The sequence below is a fragment of the Nasonia vitripennis genome, chromosome 4, assembly GCF_009193385.2.
Source record: "Nasonia vitripennis strain AsymCx chromosome 4, Nvit_psr_1.1, whole genome shotgun sequence".
Taxonomy (NCBI): Eukaryota; Metazoa; Arthropoda; class Insecta; order Hymenoptera; family Pteromalidae; genus Nasonia; species Nasonia vitripennis.
Window position 1 is genome coordinate 17527809 of NC_045760.1, and position 18444 is coordinate 17546252.

The 18444-nt window shown below is 44.4% G+C and overlaps 1 protein-coding gene across 5 annotated transcripts in view; it reads left to right on the top strand.

The window, feature by feature from the left end:
- LOC100117523 (papilin) overlaps positions 1 to 18444 on the top strand; it is a 100329-nt gene that overhangs the window by 74917 nt on the left and 6968 nt on the right. For 2 of the 5 annotated variants that reach the window (XM_031928671.2, XM_031928672.2), the window contains exons 5-36: positions 4741 to 4823; positions 5143 to 5293; positions 5768 to 5891; positions 6047 to 6127; positions 6322 to 6494; positions 6652 to 6787; positions 7067 to 7410; positions 7630 to 7812; positions 7933 to 8106; positions 8195 to 8383; positions 8506 to 8647; positions 8723 to 8841; positions 8923 to 9271; positions 9346 to 9735; positions 9822 to 10364; positions 10441 to 10798; positions 10879 to 11003; positions 11085 to 11285; positions 11372 to 11770; positions 11925 to 12281; positions 12427 to 12603; positions 12699 to 12878; positions 14021 to 14191; positions 14481 to 14693; positions 14774 to 14944; positions 15029 to 15433; positions 15546 to 15758; positions 15897 to 16061; positions 16501 to 16740; positions 16814 to 17145; positions 17228 to 17378; positions 17750 to 18259. In XM_031928671.2, the coding sequence (XP_031784531.1) occupies positions 4741 to 4823; positions 5143 to 5293; positions 5768 to 5891; positions 6047 to 6127; positions 6322 to 6494; positions 6652 to 6787; positions 7067 to 7410; positions 7630 to 7812; positions 7933 to 8106; positions 8195 to 8383; positions 8506 to 8647; positions 8723 to 8841; positions 8923 to 9271; positions 9346 to 9735; positions 9822 to 10364; positions 10441 to 10798; positions 10879 to 11003; positions 11085 to 11285; positions 11372 to 11770; positions 11925 to 12281; positions 12427 to 12603; positions 12699 to 12878; positions 14021 to 14191; positions 14481 to 14693; positions 14774 to 14944; positions 15029 to 15433; positions 15546 to 15758; positions 15897 to 16061; positions 16501 to 16740; positions 16814 to 17145; positions 17228 to 17378; positions 17750 to 18259 (7549 nt within the window). The remainder of the gene's footprint in view (positions 1 to 4740; positions 4824 to 5142; positions 5294 to 5767; positions 5892 to 6046; positions 6128 to 6321; positions 6495 to 6651; positions 6788 to 7066; positions 7411 to 7629; positions 7813 to 7932; positions 8107 to 8194; positions 8384 to 8505; positions 8648 to 8722; positions 8842 to 8922; positions 9272 to 9345; positions 9736 to 9821; positions 10365 to 10440; positions 10799 to 10878; positions 11004 to 11084; positions 11286 to 11371; positions 11771 to 11924; positions 12282 to 12426; positions 12604 to 12698; positions 12879 to 14020; positions 14192 to 14480; positions 14694 to 14773; positions 14945 to 15028; positions 15434 to 15545; positions 15759 to 15896; positions 16062 to 16500; positions 16741 to 16813; positions 17146 to 17227; positions 17379 to 17749; positions 18260 to 18444) is intronic. The other 3 variants (XM_031928675.2, XM_031928673.2, XM_031928674.2) reach the window with 3 other exon arrangements.

The following is an 18444-nucleotide window of genomic DNA, read 5'->3' on the forward strand; positions in this document are numbered from 1 at the left end:
TGTGCTTCGACGAGTAAATACCGTATTGGAAACTTTAAACTTTTAACGTCGCTTAAATTATACGGTATAGCGTTTCGAAAAAATTCTGCTTTTAAATATGGCTTTGCGCGCCTTAGCAGTAATAATGTTTAACGAGAAAGTACGTAGAGTATAAATATTTATGCATGCAATAATTAATTGAAAAATAGTATATCCGTGACCACAATTGAAAGCTTTAAACAGATCTAGAGATATAGCCATCGAGAGTTTAATGATGAACGATCGGTATAAATACAAGCTATGTTTCGAACTTTTCTAAACGTACTACTTATTAAATTAACGATACATACAGCCTACCCCGAGCCCTGTGCGGTTTTAATGCCACGAGAACCAGGATCGGCAGTATAACATCAGAGAGAAAAAGGACGAAGGACTCGACATCGGGATCGAAGAGTCGCTTGATTTAGCGTAGGTCACGCGCGCCCTTCGATCCTTGTGCTTTAATTCAATTCCCGTGAGGGGTAGGCGGCAGCCAGTGGATGCGAAAGAGATGGAGTGCGCTGAAATTTCCGTCGCGCATCCTTATGCTCGCTTTTCGAATTCCTCGAGCACGCGCGCGCGACAATGGGCTCCGCGACGAAGCTCAATCCTGCAGCGCAGCGTGCTCTCTCTCTCTCTCTCTCTCTCTCTCTCTCTCTCTCTCCTTCTCTCTTGTATTCTCTCTCTCTCTCTCTCTCTCTCTCTCTCTCTCTCTCTCTCTCTCTCTCTCTCTCTCTCTCTCTCTCTCTCTCTCTCTGTCTTTCTCGCTTTCGCTCTTTCCCTCCTCCCTCCCTCCTCTCTCTTTCCACGAAAATAAAAGTGAGTAAGTGCTGCGTTTGAAGATGATTTAATGTACGTATCCCGCGAGTCGGGGTGGAATGGAAAAAAAATTGCAGGGAGATTCCGCGCCACGCCGCACAACGCCATTGTGTTTTGCTGCGCGAATGAATAAACGGCTGGGCGCGTCGGTCTTTAATGGAGAGTCGTGGAAAAAAAGTATTCGGGAAAAAGCGAACGTTGATGATGCGTAACGCGCATGATGCTCTTCGAAACGCACGAGACTTTCGAATTGAAACTTCGAGGATGTAGCGAGTGCGATTGTGAGTAAACTGAACAAAAATTGAAACTAAAAGCTTGAAACGGTGTAGCCACTCCGCAATGTGTACTTTTACGAAGAGCCCGAAACGTAGCGAGTTCGCGCCTCGCAATAAAGCAGCGATAAACAAGGCGGTTGAAACGCGAGAGCAGGGCTCTCTAAAGGCCAAACAAACCGTCGGGGGTGACGATGGCCCAGCGCCGTGGCTGTTTCGCAAAATGAGTAATTTGTTCGGCGTAACGAGTTTAACCGCGCGCGGCGCAGTTTGCGGAGTAGCAACGACGACGCCAACTGCCGTGCAGTCCTCTGTCAACGCGCGGCCGGATTTATGCACGACGAAAACTCTCGCAGCAGCTGAAACCGCGATGGGGGGCGGCTTTACACGCGGGGAAAGATCTCCGGCGAAAGGACATCAGAGTTGTTGAGGAGCTGTTGAGCGTATGAGTGATATTCAAGAGAAAGCAATTATATCCAGGCATTAAAATAAAGTGCACGCGATTTAGGTGCCGGACTTCTTTTTTGAATTTATTATCGCTCGCTCGAATAATGGAAAATTATAATGGAGATTGCAATAATACACGTTAATATATCGGAATCGCTTTTAAACCCTCTACTGCATCAGCTTTATCATGCAATAATATTCTCGAATCGTTTTCGAATACGTTTTTTAACGTATACCTATTGCAGGTTTTTTTATTAACAGTCGCGCAGCATATAAATATCATAATAATAACCATCACTCTTCTAACTGCACAAGCGACATGAAAAAAGCCTTATCGATTCTCCCTCATCATTCTCCTCTATCAGACTTCCACATGCCACAGTCGAAGAAAGTCTGAAGCAAGCCTAGAACGTACGCACCGCCCCTGTGCTGTATATACCGATTTCTCATGCCAACGGCGCGAATGATTTCACTTCACTCGCAGCCATACGTCACCGATTCAAACTCTGTGCTCGCGGGCTCCTTCGCGATCCATTGCACAGCTGTGGATGCAGCAGCACGCACAGCTTCTGCGCAAGCCATAAGTCAGAGCTTGACCGAGTCTGATGGCTCACGTAAGCACACGTATGAGAATTTCTCCGTGCCAGGTAAAATTGCAGTATGGCCCACGGGTTTCGGCCGTGTGCACGTCGTAGCTTAAAATAAACATCGGCGGAAAGTGGCGGAAATTTGGGTGGCTCGCGCGCTCAATTATTCAGACAAGCGTGTACCGCTCCTGTACCACGGCAAAATATTCGCGGTGGCCTTCCCTCACGGCGTTCAATGATTCAACGGTGCACTTAGCTCGTCGGATCCGCCGCTCGAGTTTGTATGAGGTAAGTTTGAAACACACGTGTATATATAGGAGGAGGGTAAACGTGGGCCGCATCAAAACGTTCGATTTCGCGCGCGAAAGTTGAATTTCCGAATGAGGGCCGACTCAGTCAGTAGATCATGTTTTATGTACGTCGATACGTGTTATAGGCCTGTAATGACGTGGATCTATTGGCAAGATTGAATTGATCTCGATGCTAGAGGTGCACATGTTCTATCCCGATGTCCGGAATAAGACACTTAGCTTGTTAGTGTCCGAGGCAGAAGTTGCCGGAGCTTTTGGAGAATCGCATTTGAAAAGCTTTCAAGTTGATGGAAGTAAGTTTCCGTTAATATACAATGTGGAAGCACTATATCTGTTTATGCGATTTCGTCTTTTATACATGATTTACGTCGTAAAAACCCGGACTTTTTTAATAACCGAGGATTATTTATCCTTACAAATATGCTATCCAATAGTATATGTAAATTGTGATCATTGCATTACGTAGAAAGAAACTTCGCGAAATTATAAAGTGTTTGCAACAGAATAGCGCACTTCGCGATCTCGCCCCGCGATAAATTATCGATTGTTCCAAAAATTCAGTGCAGTTCAATAATTGAACAAAATATCGTTTTCGGTCCCGCCTGAAATGGATTAAAAGCTACTAAAAGTGGCACGCGGTCATTCACCCAAGAATATTAATAGCCCGACGATAGTAGCGGTTATACTTGCGGCCAGTTATCGCATAATCCATCATTGTATGCGCGAATCACCCTGGTACGATATTCAATATCGAACGAGAATCGGATTTACATAAATCGGCGTTATAGATGAAGACATTCTAAAAAAAACAATCACGCAACGTTAAACATGAAAAAGCTCTCCAAATTCGCGCGAACGATACCGCGATATACGATCAGCGCGATAATAAATAACGAAACCGCGCGGAATGTTGACAAGTCCAAAATGTAAGAAGTCAAAGCGAGCGCATTTTTCAGTGCTTCATATTTCCCCTTCATAAAGTCCTCGGAGCATTCTTTCTCCCCCGTCGAAGTAGCCCGATCTCCCCTTGAAAAAACGCCGACGACGCGTGACCTCGGCTCTCCTCGTCGACCAGGCTCCCCGTATATAACTCGTCGACATAAACACCGCGTCTATATATTGCTGATCCATTTGGAAGCGACAAGTTCGCATAATGTATCCTCATTCTTCATATCGCCGACCACATGTTCCCTTCCCTCGCTCTCGAAGAGGCCATATCGCGCCTATCGGCAACAACAATACGACGAGCGTTACAAAAGAGACTGTTCCGTTTTTTATTACGCGCGCACACCTTGGGTATTCGCGATTCCTCCCCTCTTTTATGGGGCAAGAAAATCAGCCCCCGCTATAAATCCCGCGCGCGCCCGTCCTTCATGACTATACGCGTATTATCTTGACGTAAATATTATACGGTCCTCATGGGATCCGCCAGGAAGTGCGATCGAGTGATCCTTCTTCGGCTTCTCTGACTACTAGCCTTCTTTGGCGAGCCTCTCGATTTATCGATATTACTGGGATATGCCTGTATATGCGGTTGCAATAAACGCATACTCGATTGTACAGCGCGGCTCCTCTAATTTTCGACGAGCATATCGAGTATAGTACGTAGCGCGCTGCTAGAAATTCACAGGGTTGTGCTTTCTTTAACCTCGGCTTACTTTATGCTCGCCCGCTGTCCCTTTTGTTTTTTTCTTCATGTTACACTCTCTTTTCTTATTTCTACTCTCATTATTTCGACCTGACAAAGTGCGCTGCGGATACGCGCATCACGCAGGCTTTATTCATTCGAATACTTGCAGCTCTTTACTCATTGTGTAATATTTTTGATGGAAAAATATTGCGATGAGTCTGATTAGTCCGCGGCCATATCTATCACGTAAAATCAAACGTAAAATCTTTTTTACGCATGATCACATCTCTTTATACGCGTTAGCAAAACTAAAGTTGTACGAAAAAAGCTTGGCAGCTTTGTCTTCATTGTTTGATTTTCATAATATGCGTGAATTCGATGATATCCACGAAAATCATGCAAAGCTGTATATTGCGGCGTGAAGCAAATATTTGCAAGTGAAAATTTTGTTAAAAACCTTTCACGCGCTGGATTTGCATCCTGTTCCCGCATTACTTTGCATACACTGTTCTCGGTGATATATATATATATATATATATATATATATATATATATATTCTCCGTATGCCATTGGAATATTCAAACTATATAATAATATAAAGTATGACGAAAATAAAAGTTTTGTTTATGCACTAACTTTTATTATTGTATTATAGCCATGCCCAGGAGAACAAAAGGATTTTCGAGCCGAGCAGTGCGCGGAATTCAACAACAAACCTTTTGAGGGAGTGTACTACGAGTGAGTTTTTTTTTTTCATTTGCATCCTTTATATCCCCTATTGGAATATTTATCAGTGTACTGCGTTCGTATCTTCACATATTTAATTAATCAATCAATCTAAAATTAATCTCGAAGCTGTATAGCGAATATTTCGTATATAGGTATCTATATACGAAACCTCAATCGCAGTGAACAAATTAATTGAAATTCCGCATTTGAGTAACCGCGTCAAAAAGCAAAACCTCTGCCGCATTGTTTCCGCAAACTCTCCTCTCCGCATAGTCACACCAATCGCGCGAATGCGGCATCGAGCAATGAAATTTCCTTTTGCTTACAGCTGGATACCGTACACGGGTGGCCACAACAAGTGCGAGCTTAATTGCATGCCCCGAGGTGAAAGATTCTTTTACAGGCACAGAGAGAGCGTGATTGATGGTACCCCGTGCAATATCGAGAAAAATGACGTCTGCGTCGAGGGCAAATGCATGGTGAGTACATATACGCACAGAGGCAAATGGACGAATAAAGCGCAACCTTTTCGTCGTTTAAACGACGCGGCATCATTATTTAGGCATCTCCTGCAAACATTGCGACCATTTTTCACGGGGTTTGATTTCGAGATTGGCTTTCGCGCCGAAATGCCAGTTTGAAATATTCTTTTGTTTACTTTTTCACGTTTGGCGCATGTTTCCAATTAATTGCGCCGCTCTTATTCGAGAATGCGTTCAGCGCCCGAACAATAACCAACGTTTTGCGCAGCAATCAATAGTTAAAAAAAAATGCCTGTTCTGTATAAACGTAGAAAAAAATAGATAGCCATCGCAAAAGTAAATGCTAACGCGCGTCCGGATCATGTTGATTGATCTCGATACCTAGAAAATGAATGAACTATATATTGGCCGATGATTAATTCACAAAACGAAAAAAAAACTCTATAATAACGAAGATTAAAAAATGCGTAGCCCGTGGGCTGTGACATGATGCTGGGCAGCTCGGCTCGGGAGGACGCCTGCCGCGAATGCGGTGGTGACGGCTCCGACTGCAATACCGTCAAGGGACTCTTCGACCAGGATGACTTGCAGGCTGGTGAGTCGCTGTCACTTCTACCCCTCTCTCTCTCTCTCTCTCTCTCTCTCTCTCTCTCTCTCTCTCTCTCTCTCTCTCTCTTTCTTCCCTACGTCAGCTTAGATTCAAGTATGGATGTCCGATTGACCACTCGCGCGTTCTCCTTCAACTTTCAGGCTACGTCGACATCCTGCTCATACCAGAAGGGGCGACCAACGTCGTCGTCCGCGAGATCAGACCCTCCAATAATTATCTCGGTAAGTTATATGTGTAGGTACAGCTTCTTTCGCAAAATCATGAGCGGTCGCTTCCTTATACGCGAGCGCAACCGCTCGTATTGTATAACAAAGCACGCGCGCGCAAAAGAGTGTACACGATGAAAGAAGCAACGAAGCTATCCAGGTTTATCAGTAAATAAAGCAGTTTATAACTGGTCGCTCGTGCCCCGCAGCTATCCGAAACACGACCGGCCACTACTACTTGAACGGCAACTGGAGGATAGACTTTCCGCGAAGCCTTCGGTTCGCCGGCACGATTTTCCATTACAGCCGAGACCCGCAGGGATTTTCAGCGCCGGACACGATAACGTGCCTTGGTCCGACCTCCGAGGCTATCTACGTAGTGGTGAGTATAATATATGAATGTATGCGAGAGAAGGCTTGCTCCCCTGTCATCTCGCAGCGTCGTTCCATTAAGCGATCGCGCGAGGGAGAGCGCGTGGCACGTGCATACGAAAGAATAAAGGGAGAAAGATAATGATCTTGTCTTGGTTACTTTGTAGCTTCTCTACCAAGATCACAACGTCGGCGTGGATTACCAGTACAGCATGCCCAAGAAGTTTTCCCAACAATCGGACCCCGACAGCTACACCTGGGTCGCCGACGAGTTCTCGACTTGCAGCACTTCCTGCGGAGGAGGTACGCGCTTGTTTTTACCCTCTGCATGCTCTGTACATTGTTCGACTCCCTCATCTGTATGACGAATCTTTATCGAACTCTCGAGGCTTCTGCTGAGTGTTTCGTCAGCGTGTAAATTGCGGCTAATAGCGTTTGACATTTTTATTCAATTCTTCGCTTTCAGTACACGCATACTACATAGCTGTCATTTGTAAAAAAAATTGTAAAAATAATTGACAAAAGCCAGAGAAGCTCGATAAAAATGCCTCGTTATGGATCTTTCGAAAATCGTGTACATAGGTTACCAGTCCCGGCGGGTGAGCTGCGTGAAACGTCGCACGAATGAGGAAGCCGACGAGAAGCTGTGCGACCCGATGCTCGAGCCCGTGGATACGCAAGCCTGTGGCAATGAGCCCTGTCCGCCCCAGTGGGTGGCCTCGGACTGGTCGAACTGCAGCAAGCCCTGCGGCGAGGGCGGCGAGCAAACGCGCGAAATCAAGTGCGAGCAGATAGTCTCGGGTGGCGTGCCGACCATCGTCGACGAGAACCAGTGCATCGAGCGCCTTGGACCGAAGAACGTCACTAAGCAACAGTGCAACAAGGACGTCGAGTGCCCCCAGTGGCATCTGGGACCCTGGAAACCGGTAAGCTACTCGCATGCCCTGGAAAGGCCAACTTTAAGCTCTCGGAGCTTTGTGGCTTTTCGAGCTTACGTGTATAGAGTTGTTTAAGCTGATACAGAAACTGGCGATATATCTCTTCGCCGAATCGCAATGAAGTAATGAATTAATTATATTTGTGCGGACGTGGGATACGCGAGCGATGAAACGAACGAGAAAATCGAGCTTTTCTTTTTTTTCTAGTGCGATCACCTGTGCGGAGAAGGCAAACAAACGAGAAAGGTAACTTGCTACAGGAAAAACGAAGAAGGAAAGGTGCAAGTGTTGGAAGATTCAGCCTGCCAGGGAGAAGTTCCCGAAAAGGAAAAAGCTTGCGAATTGAGGCCCTGCGAAGGAGTCGACTGGGTTGTATCTCCATGGAGCGGCGTAAGTTTTAAAACTCTTGCTTTAACTTTAATAATAGATAGATGGAATTCTAAGATTTAATTTAAACAGACTCTTCTTTCTGTGGCCGATAATTTAACAAAATTTTTCCCTCTCATACAGTGCACGGACAAATGCGGTCTCACCCAAGAGACAAGAACAGTACAGTGCGCCACGCAAGGTGGCAAGGTTTATCCGGACGACATGTGTGACAGCGAGAAGAAACCAGAATCAACAAAAGAATGTGAGAGTTCGCAGAACTGCGAATATCAGTGGATAAAAACCCAGTGGAGCAAGGTAAGAGAGTTGAATTTTTTTTCTTCGTAAGATCCGAATAGTGATAACATCTTTCGAGTTTAATTAACGCAATGAAATTGCATTTTAGTGTTCTGCGCAATGTGGCACCGGAATACAAACTCGTAAAGTCTTTTGCGCGACGTTCGAAGACGAAGATACCATGAAAAAAGTTCCGGACAGCAAGTGCGAAGCAGAAGAAAAGTTCAACACCACTCGGGAATGTACGACTAAGAGCGAGGACTGCAAGGGCGAATGGTTCGCTGGACCGTGGAGTAAAGTAAGATTCTTAATATTCAATATACGATGCATCTTTTAAAGCGATTTCTTTTTAATAATTAAAACAATTAGGATCAAAATTTCAGTAAAAATGCGATTTTTCATGCGTTACCTACTTTTCAGTGTTCGAAACCATGCGGCGGCGGAGAGAGCACTCGTAAAGTTATTTGCCTGAAAGACAACAAGACTGTACCTTCTGATCAATGCGATTACCAAACAATCATGGATGAAACTGAAGCTTGCAACACCAAAGCATGTGAAGAAGGTACTTTAAAATAACACATCAATTACTCGACTTATTGCATAATTAATTTCAAACGTGTATGCATAATTTTTCTAGACGAAGTACTTCCAGTGGAACCAAGCAAAGTAACAGCTTTAGTCCCAGACGAAGAAGAAGAGTGCGAGGATGAAGAGGAAGAAGACTTTGTAACAATCGATAGTCGCTTTAACACGGACGTAAGTTTTAATGAGAAGAATCATACGTGATGAGACTTGACATTAGAATTATCCTATGGCTAATCATTTTTATTCTAATAGGAATCGGAAGAATCATCGGACATGACGGAAACCTCTCCTCTGAGCTCCCCACTCGCATCTGACAGCACTGACATGTTCAGCAGTACTTTGGAGGACAGAATGTACAGTGATGGAATAAGCCGAGGTGACGTTTCTGTCCCGACGGATAGCGGTAGTGGTTCGACTAGCAGCGATGATGACGAATTTTCTGTTCCGATATTAACAACTCTTGAAGGTAGTGGTACTTCACCCGATGAATTCGATATGCTTACAACTATTTCGGGATCATCTGCTGATACTACTGCAACGGGATCGTCTGAAGATATCACTGAAGGCTCTGGAACGACTGAATCAGCAGTTACAGAAACTGGTAAAATTTCAGCTTTCCATTTATTACGAATAGCAATTCAGTTCTAGTGCAGTTGTTATCACAAATTTAATTAGGTTTCAGTGCTTCTGGCGAAACAGTGGCGAACTCTGGTGCCACTGAAGTATGGACCGATGGAACGACTAGTGGAGTAACCGAGCAATCATCTGATCAAACCACTGAACAATCTATCGAACAAGCAACTGAACAATCAACGGATAACACTTCCGCTGCATCGAGCACGGAAGAATCAACTAGCGATACTGAAGTTACCAGCGATAGCTCGGCAATGACAACGGACTCAAGTACTGATTCGAGTGTGTCTTCATCGGATACAACTGATTCAGAGAGTACAGAACCCACTGACACGACCCGCACATCTGATACTGAAAGTACGGAGGCTACTTCTGACAGCAGCGCTTCCACCGATTCCAGTACCATGGCTAGCGCAATTTCTGAAACCACCTGTAAGTGCATATCCGGATTTTTAATCATGAAAATATACGAAGGTAATGCTCGTAAAAGGTGATTTACAATGATTTTTTTTTATTAGTCGAGTCATCGACAGAGCCCAATACAGAATCATCAGGAGCTTCTAGCGATGCTGGAGTATCAACAGAATCTAGCGGAAGTGAAACTACCGAGGGATCAGTCGAAAGCTCCGGATCTACGGAAGCTGTCACCGGGGAATCTGGAGAAACGACCGTGGCTGAAACTGATGTGACAGAAGCATCCAGCGATACGTCGGAATCATCGACCTTAGTGAGCGGAGAAACGCAGACAGTTGAATCTGTAACATCTGATACAACGGAGTTCGGTGCTACGGAAACTGGTGCTACAGAAACTGGCGCTACAGAAACTGAAGCTACAGAAACTGGAGCTACTGAAACAGGGGCTACGGAATCCAGCGATGTTACTGAATCTGGAGCAACACAGCAATCAACTGTTGAAGGCACCAGTGAATCCGGCATGACCACCGAATCTGGGGAGACTGAAGCCACCAGCGAGTACAGCACGATCGGTGCCACCGACGAAACAACTGAAAGCGGAGTTTCAACGGCTACTGAGGAAACTGACTTGACAGGACAATCCGAAAGTAAATGCGATTTATTTAAATCTTAATGAAAATATATATGTCTGAGATTATTAACTTTATTCAAATCTTTGCTTAGTTATGGACTTGTTTACTACACCGAGTGCCGTCGACAAAGCTATCACCATCGAACATCGCCTCAAGAAATGCAAACCAAAGAAAAAGAAGACGTGCAAGACCACTGAATTCGGTTGCTGTTATGATGGTGTTACTGCAGCACAAGGACCATTTGGTAAAGGTTGTCCAACTCCTCATACCTGCCAAGAAACTAAATATGGTTGCTGTCCTGACGGAGTTTCACCAGCCGCTGGACCTAAATTCCAGGATTGTCCCGATCAGCACTGCGGTGAGACACTATTTGGCTGTTGCCAAGACGGTGTTACTCCAGCTGAAGGCAATGATTTCGAAGGATGCAAGATACCTTGCAATCAAACTGAGTAAGATACAGCTTCTTTAATTTTATTAACTTTCTAATGTGATTTTTTTCTGGGCATTAATGTACATCTAATTATATCAGATTTGGTTGCTGTCCTGATGAGGAAACTCCTGCTAGTGGTAAAAACAATCTTGGGTGCTGCAATACTACCGAGTTTGGATGTTGCCCTGATGGCACCAAATTCGCATCTGGAAAAGATGGAAAAGGTATTAAAAAGCATTACGTATTTTTCAATCGATTAAAAGTAATATTTTGAAATGTTCACTAATTTTTATATCAATATTAAGGATGCGAAGAGGAAGCCGAAACTGATACCCCTATCGAGACAACGACACTTGCGCCAGGTGATTGTTCTAACTCTACTTACGGTTGTTGCCCTGACGGACAGAAAACTGCAAACGGAACTAACTTTGAGGGGTGCGGCGTTATCAACACCAAAAACTGCACTGCCTCTTACTTTGGATGCTGTCCAGACAACATCACCGCTGGTAAATTTTGTTATTTTTACGTTCGAATAATAAGATAAAAATACGCTATTTTTAACTGATTAAAAATTGATATAACTTTTTGTTAGCTCTTGGACCAAACAACACAGGCTGTCACTTGCCATGCGACAACACAACCTACGGATGCTGCGATGATAACGAAACTCCGGCTCACGGGCCTAACAAGGAGGGCTGCTGCTTATCAAGCCAATACAAATGCTGTCCCGATAACATTTTGCCAGCTCGTGGACCGAACTTCTACGGCTGTGGCTGTCAATACTCCAAATTTAGATGCTGCCCCGACAACACAACTGCCGCTCGAGGCCCGAACAACGAGGGCTGCGGCTGTCAGTACACACCACATGGCTGCTGCCCGAACAGATTCACACCGGCCACCGGACCGAACTATGGTGACTGTCCCTGCTACACTTATCAATTCGGCTGCTGTCCTGATGGCGTTACCATTGCCAAAGGACCTCACGGTCAAGGTAAAGAATCAAATTCATAATAAGTAAAATGAGTTCTGAAAATCTATCGCGCTGTTGCTTTGTTCGCAATGAAATACGATATTGGAAAAGTTTTAAACGTTTTCCGTGAAAGCCGCAATAAAGCATTCACTGGCGTAATACTCCTTCCCGAAAGGTTGCGGCTGCGAAAATACGGAGTTCAAGTGCTGCTCGGACGGAAGAACTCCCGCTAAAGGTCCAAACTTTGCCGGCTGTACTTGCGACGCTTCTAAGTACGGCTGCTGCCCTGATGGAATTGAGGAGGCTCAGGGTGAGAACTTCGAAGGATGTCTAAAGGTGCCCTCGATTCCGAGCGCCGCTTGTGCTCTACCCCGCGACCGAGGCACTTGCCGCGAATTCACCGTCAAGTGGTTCTACGACACCGAATACGGAGGCTGCTCGAGATTCTGGTACGGCGGCTGCGAGGGTAATGACAATCGATTCAAAACCCAGGAGGAATGCAAAGCCATTTGCGTTGAGCCTAAAGGAAAAGGTGTGTGTGCATCATATTATTAGTATTGTGATGTATCTTATTTTGAGTTATTTTGAGATTTTAATCTATTTTATATATCTTTGGGACATATTCATCATTTGAGCATTAAAATTCAATGATATATTAATCAGAGCCTTATTTGCAGACGTTTGCTACTTGCCCAAGATTACTGGTCCATGCGAAGGATACCACCCGACTTGGTATTACGACACCGATAGGAAGCAGTGCGGTCAATTTATTTACGCTGGCTGTCTTGGAAACGGTAACAGATTCAAGTCTCGCGAGGAATGTGAAGAACGTTGTGCGGAGCCTGCTGATGCCGGTAAAATTTTTTTTTCTTTCGCCTTTGCGTTTGAAACTTTTCATTTTCAAGCTTGGCTGTCTGGGAAAAATTTAACGCTATGTTCCAATGTTTAGATCCTTGCACTCTACCCCAAGAAGTTGGTCCTTGCGAAGGAAACTTCACAAGATGGTACTTCAATAAAGAAAGTCAGAATTGCGAAGTCTTCAAGTATGGAGGTTGCAAAGGTAATCATAACAACTATCCATCCGAGGTGGCTTGCCGTCAACAGTGCCTACAGCCTGGTCGCAGTCGCGGTAAGTTTAAAAATATATTTGTAATTATTAAATAGATGAAGTATTTAAGTATTTGAGAATATTTTTATACCACATAATAAGCACTTGTTTTCAAGTTTTTTAATTAACGTCCGGTGTTTGTTTTGATTGCAAAGGAGTGTTTTATCTAATTTTTCTAAAACGTGTGATTTGATTTTGACAATAATAAAATAACTAAAATAATAAAAAAAACTGAAAAACAGCATGCCGTTCATAAGAACTTTACTAAATTTATCTAGGCATTAAACAAGATTTCGATTGATATGTTTTTGAGATTTAATATCAAGTCATCGGGAAATTAGTTTTTGGTGATGGGTCGAACGGTACAAAACAGCGATTAGATACTCACCTCTCGGAGTTTATTCGTAACTCGTAACTTTTCAGTAATGCAGGACGTGTGCGCCCTGGATAAAGAGCCAGGACCATGTCCTGGCTCTTTGCTGCGCTGGTATTACGACGCTAACCGTGAGACATGTAGAAAATTCATTTTCGGCGGTTGTAAAGGCAACGGCAATAAGTTTCGTACTAGAGCTGCCTGTGAGCAGCGCTGCCAAGTCCGAGGTACATAAGATCGAACAATCAGAAGAAAAAAAGCTTTTAAAGCCTTCTTAGTACCTCTTAGTTCTCGATATAGATATTGTGCACACGCTAGACATGGAACGTTAGTTTTCACTGGCTCAATATATATACACAAGTGGTGCTGGAAGTTTCGCTTCTTAAAACTTGAAATTCACATGTTCACAGCTAATTGATGGGAATAATTTATGATATACGTCCGACCAAATCGGGACACAATCTACTGTTAATCTTAATTTCAATGATCCTCCTTAAGTAAAAAAGTGTAAACTTTGAATTTCATGTTTGCACACTTTAATATAAGCTTATCTTTGTGCGTGCGTGAAAGGCAATGAAGTATCCATTGCCTTTCACGCACAGCAACGACCCACACGTAGTCAAGTAGATAGAAAAATTTAACAAAAACAATATAATTACATAACTAAGGTTGAGGTTATTTTAACTCATGTACTAAAATATAAGAATCATAGTTCATAAGATAATTGATGGTTTGAAATTAAGAGTGGTATACTAACACTGCATGGTTGAATTTAACTCACGATGGACAGAATCATGTTCGCTGCCAAGAGCGGAGGGTAACTGCACGGACAAGTTTTCGCGTTGGTACTTTGATCAGCAGGAGAATCGTTGCATGCCATTTTATTACACTGGATGTGGTGGAAATAAAAATAACTTTGGCTCTAGAGATGCATGCGAATCTGATTGTCCACCTAAGATTGGTAAGAAATATTTTGGATTACATTCCATGATGCAGCAAACATTTAATCAAAGCTTACTTTTAACATTTAGTTTTGAGATTATTTTAAAGTGAAACTTTTTGTAGTATTGTAAAACAATTAACTCATATCTATAGTTGGACTTACATTAGATTTATACTTACTCGATAAGAGCCTGCAAGGATGAATATTTTTTTTTACCTTTTTTCTTAACTAGAGGCTATCTTTCAACAATAACGTTGCTCGCATTAAATTCGGTCAAAAACTAAAATAAATTTATCGTGAATAACAGAGCAAGACATCTGTCTCCTGCCGGCTCTCCTTGGCGAGTGTCACAATTACACTCAGCGCTGGTACTTCGATTCCTACGAGCAGAGATGCAGACAGTTCTACTACGGTGGATGCGGTGGCAACGACAACAATTTCCAAACAGAACACGACTGCCAGAACAGATGCGAAGGTCCAGTCAGTACACCTACTCCCCCGGAAGTTGAATTCCGATCCGGTATTGATTTGACTTAGTTAACTGCATGCGTACACACTAGCCATATAAAGTAGCGTACTTACGTATGAAATACTCCGTAGACTTCTGCTTCTTGCCTGACGAGCGCGGTCCATGCCAGAACTACCAGAACAAATGGTTCTACGACAGCCGCGAGGGAATTTGCAAGCAGTTTGTGTACGGCGGCTGCTCCAGCAACGGAAACAACTTCAACTCGCGCGAGGAGTGCGAGTACAGATGCGGTGAAGTTCAAGGTACGATCGATATTAAACGATACACTCTCTGTTTTGCTCACGTCCACAATAATGCTTACACAACGTTATAACGCATCCCGACAGACCCGTGCACGATGCCGGTACTCGTCGGCCCGTGCAACGGCTCGATGCCGCAGTTCTACTACGACCGCAGCGCCGACGCCTGCTACCAGTTCGACTACAGCGGCTGCCAGGGCAACAAGAACCGGTTCCAGGACATCCGCAGCTGCGAGCACCGCTGCCGCAAGCGTCCAGCCGTTCCGGCCACTCCGGCTTCCACCAGACTCCCGGCAAGCAACGAGCCCCTCAGTCCAGGCTGCCTCGAGCCCGTGGAGGCTGGACCCTGCGACGGCGAGATCACCGCCTACTTCTACGACAAGGACGCCGGCAAGTGCCAGGCCTTCATCTACGGAGGCTGCGAGGGCAACGCCAACCGCTACGAGACCGAGGAACAGTGCGAGCGACTCTGCGGACAGTTCCGCGAGCAGGGTCGGTCTTCTTTTTTCTTCATTTTTCTTCGTATAACGACGGCTAAGCCGAGGAAGCTCGTGAAAGTATAATGCAATGAAGCTTTTTAATCCGCTGGAATTGTAAATTTCAGACATCTGCCATCTTCCGGTCGACCAGGGCCCTTGCCGAGGCTCCTTCCCCAAGTTCTACTACGACCAGGCTTCTCGAATTTGTCGTGAATTCACTTATGGCGGCTGCGACGGAAATGCTAATCGGTTCAGCTCGCGCAACGAGTGCGAATCCGTTTGCATTCATCACGAGGAACCCACTCAATCTGGCAACAAAACAGCACTCTCCGACTTGAGTAAGTATAAGTCGATCTTTTTCGCGCATTAACTCGCGTCTTGTATAATATACTTCAATGAGATTGTATTAGCTGCGCATCTATCTCGTAAAGACAATTTCGCATAACTTATGTACTCTGTGTGCTGCTGTGGTTTAGCAATCTGCAAAGAGCCTGTTGATATCGGCTCTTGCTCTGTTGGAAATTACAAGAGATTCTATTATGACGACGAGTATCAAACATGCAGAGCGTTTATTTACACCGGTTGCGGTGGAAATCGTAACAACTTCAAGACTATCGATTCTTGTCTTAAAGTTTGTCGTCGTAAGTTTACAAAAAAGAATGTAGTTCAACACACCTATATCATTTATTGACATATTGGCATGTATTTTATACCTTTTTTTTTCCTTCTTACATTCATGTATACATACTTATACAAAAAGTATAGTACGCATACCAAACGTCAGCCTTTACTAAGTATACTAGATATCATTTTATTCTTTCGCTTATGTAACGTGTACATACACGCTAGATCTACTCAATTGTAAATATTGTTCGCGCTATTGTACAAAGTCGCATATTGTACAAATACATCTACACCCTTTTATTTTATAGGTAAATGATCGCATATGGTGCTGTAAATATGTTTTGCTATCAATCCTCATTTTTACAATTTTTTAAATTTGAATTTCCATATTAACCTTTTATGCGTAGTCAGCGTAATAAAGCCGATTAGCGATACTAAAGTAGGTAAACATTTCAGAAATAAACGCAATCCCCGATGACGAACAAGACACGAAAGATCCCTGCGCCGAAGCAACCGAACACTGCCACCAACTCCACTGCCCGTACGGTCAGGAAGACTACGTCGATTCACAAAACTGCCAACGCTGCCGCTGCAACGAACCTTGCCAATCAGTCCAATGCCCCGAAGGAACCAAATGTGCCGTAACGCTCGTCGGTTCCCGGGACGGCACCGCATACAGAGGCATTTGCAACCCTGGTAATTATACATATAACTTTTAAAAAGATCGCAATATCCAAAGAATGTATGTGAAAACGTTTCGTTGTTCCAGTGACGAAACCCGGCAAATGTCCAGTAGTGTCCAACAGTACGCGATGCGAAATAGAATGTTACACGGACGCCGACTGCTCCGGCGAGCAGAAGTGCTGCCGAAGTGGACCCTGCACCTCGTGCCTGAATCCAGCGACGGAAGAGGTGATCGCCACTCCACCGCCTTACGCGCCTAGTGAACAAGAGGCGATACCACCTGGAGCTGCGCCAGCCAAGATCGAGCAACCGGAATCACCGAACGTCAGCGCACAAGAGGGTGGCTACGTGACTATGCGTTGTGTTGTCATCGGCACACCTACGCCAATCATCGTTTGGAGAAAGGACGCCAAAATTGTGAGTTTGGATCAATTTGGTATCAAGGATCTGTATGCTGCCATCAAGACTAGATTTCTGATGTTGTACTTCTGTCGTTCAGATCGGCTCGAACGAGAACAGACGACGACTGCTTAACGACGGATCGTTGCAAATCATCAATCTCTACCCATATGACAAGGGTCTCTACGTTTGCACTGCTGATAACGGCATCGGCTCGCCAGTTAGGATCGAATATCAATTGGACGTTCTCGGTAAGTACTGCACAGTAGTCTACCCAGTAATGGGAATCGATTGATGGAATTACGGTGACATAACTTATTGTGCTATTTACGTGTGATGTTTCAATAATAACTATCTGGGCTGCTGTTGCATTATGAATTTGTAATGTAGTATAAGTTTGAAGGGGATAGTGATTAACTGTTGAGCTGTAATCCTTTAAATTCAGTGATGTTTGCCATGAATTTGAAGGATTGAGCGTAGTTTAGTGTGACTATGGTTTTCGTACTAATGCCGCACTCGTAACGATAATTTTAAGCCTTCTAATCTAACACCTAATAAACTCTAAACACAAAACCACCTCTTTGGGCATGCTCTCTTCCTCTCTCTTCGTCCACGCACGCAGAGCCTACCGACACTTCACCGGGTATAATCGACGAACCTAACCGAGCGATCACCGTGACTCTGAACTCGCCAACGGTGCTGCATTGCTACGCTGTCGGTTGGCCCAGGCCGACCGTTACCTGGTGGCGTAACGACAGCATGCTTCCTCTCTCGTCCGAGCACTACGAGCAAGAATCTGACAACACTCTGCGTATTCGATCGGTAACACTGAGCAACCTGGGCGTTTACACCTGTCACGCATTCAACGGTATCGGTAAGCCAGCCGAGTGGTCGACGATTCTTCAAGCCATCGGACCAGTAGCCAATATACGACCCGACCAGGAACAGTACAGGAAGTACCTGGTTCAAGCGCCACAGAGACCAGAGAGACCGTCCTATCCTTACAGACCGAACAGAACGCAGATTCACGAAAACCAGACTTACGCGCCGATCTACACCACCAGGCGCTATAATATCCCTGGCGTTGTGCCGATTAACGTAACTACGCCCGCGCCTGAAGTTAATTATGCATGTGAGTATAACGACGCAGGGGGAACAAATTTAAATTTCAGGTTCAAATCAAGTTACACCGTTGACCTTATTACTATATATGTCTATATCTGTGTACTGTTATATTAACATGGTTATGGGGTATTTGAGAGAACACTAATCTTTGATCTGAATTGAATAATTTGGTTGAACTATACTATCAGATGC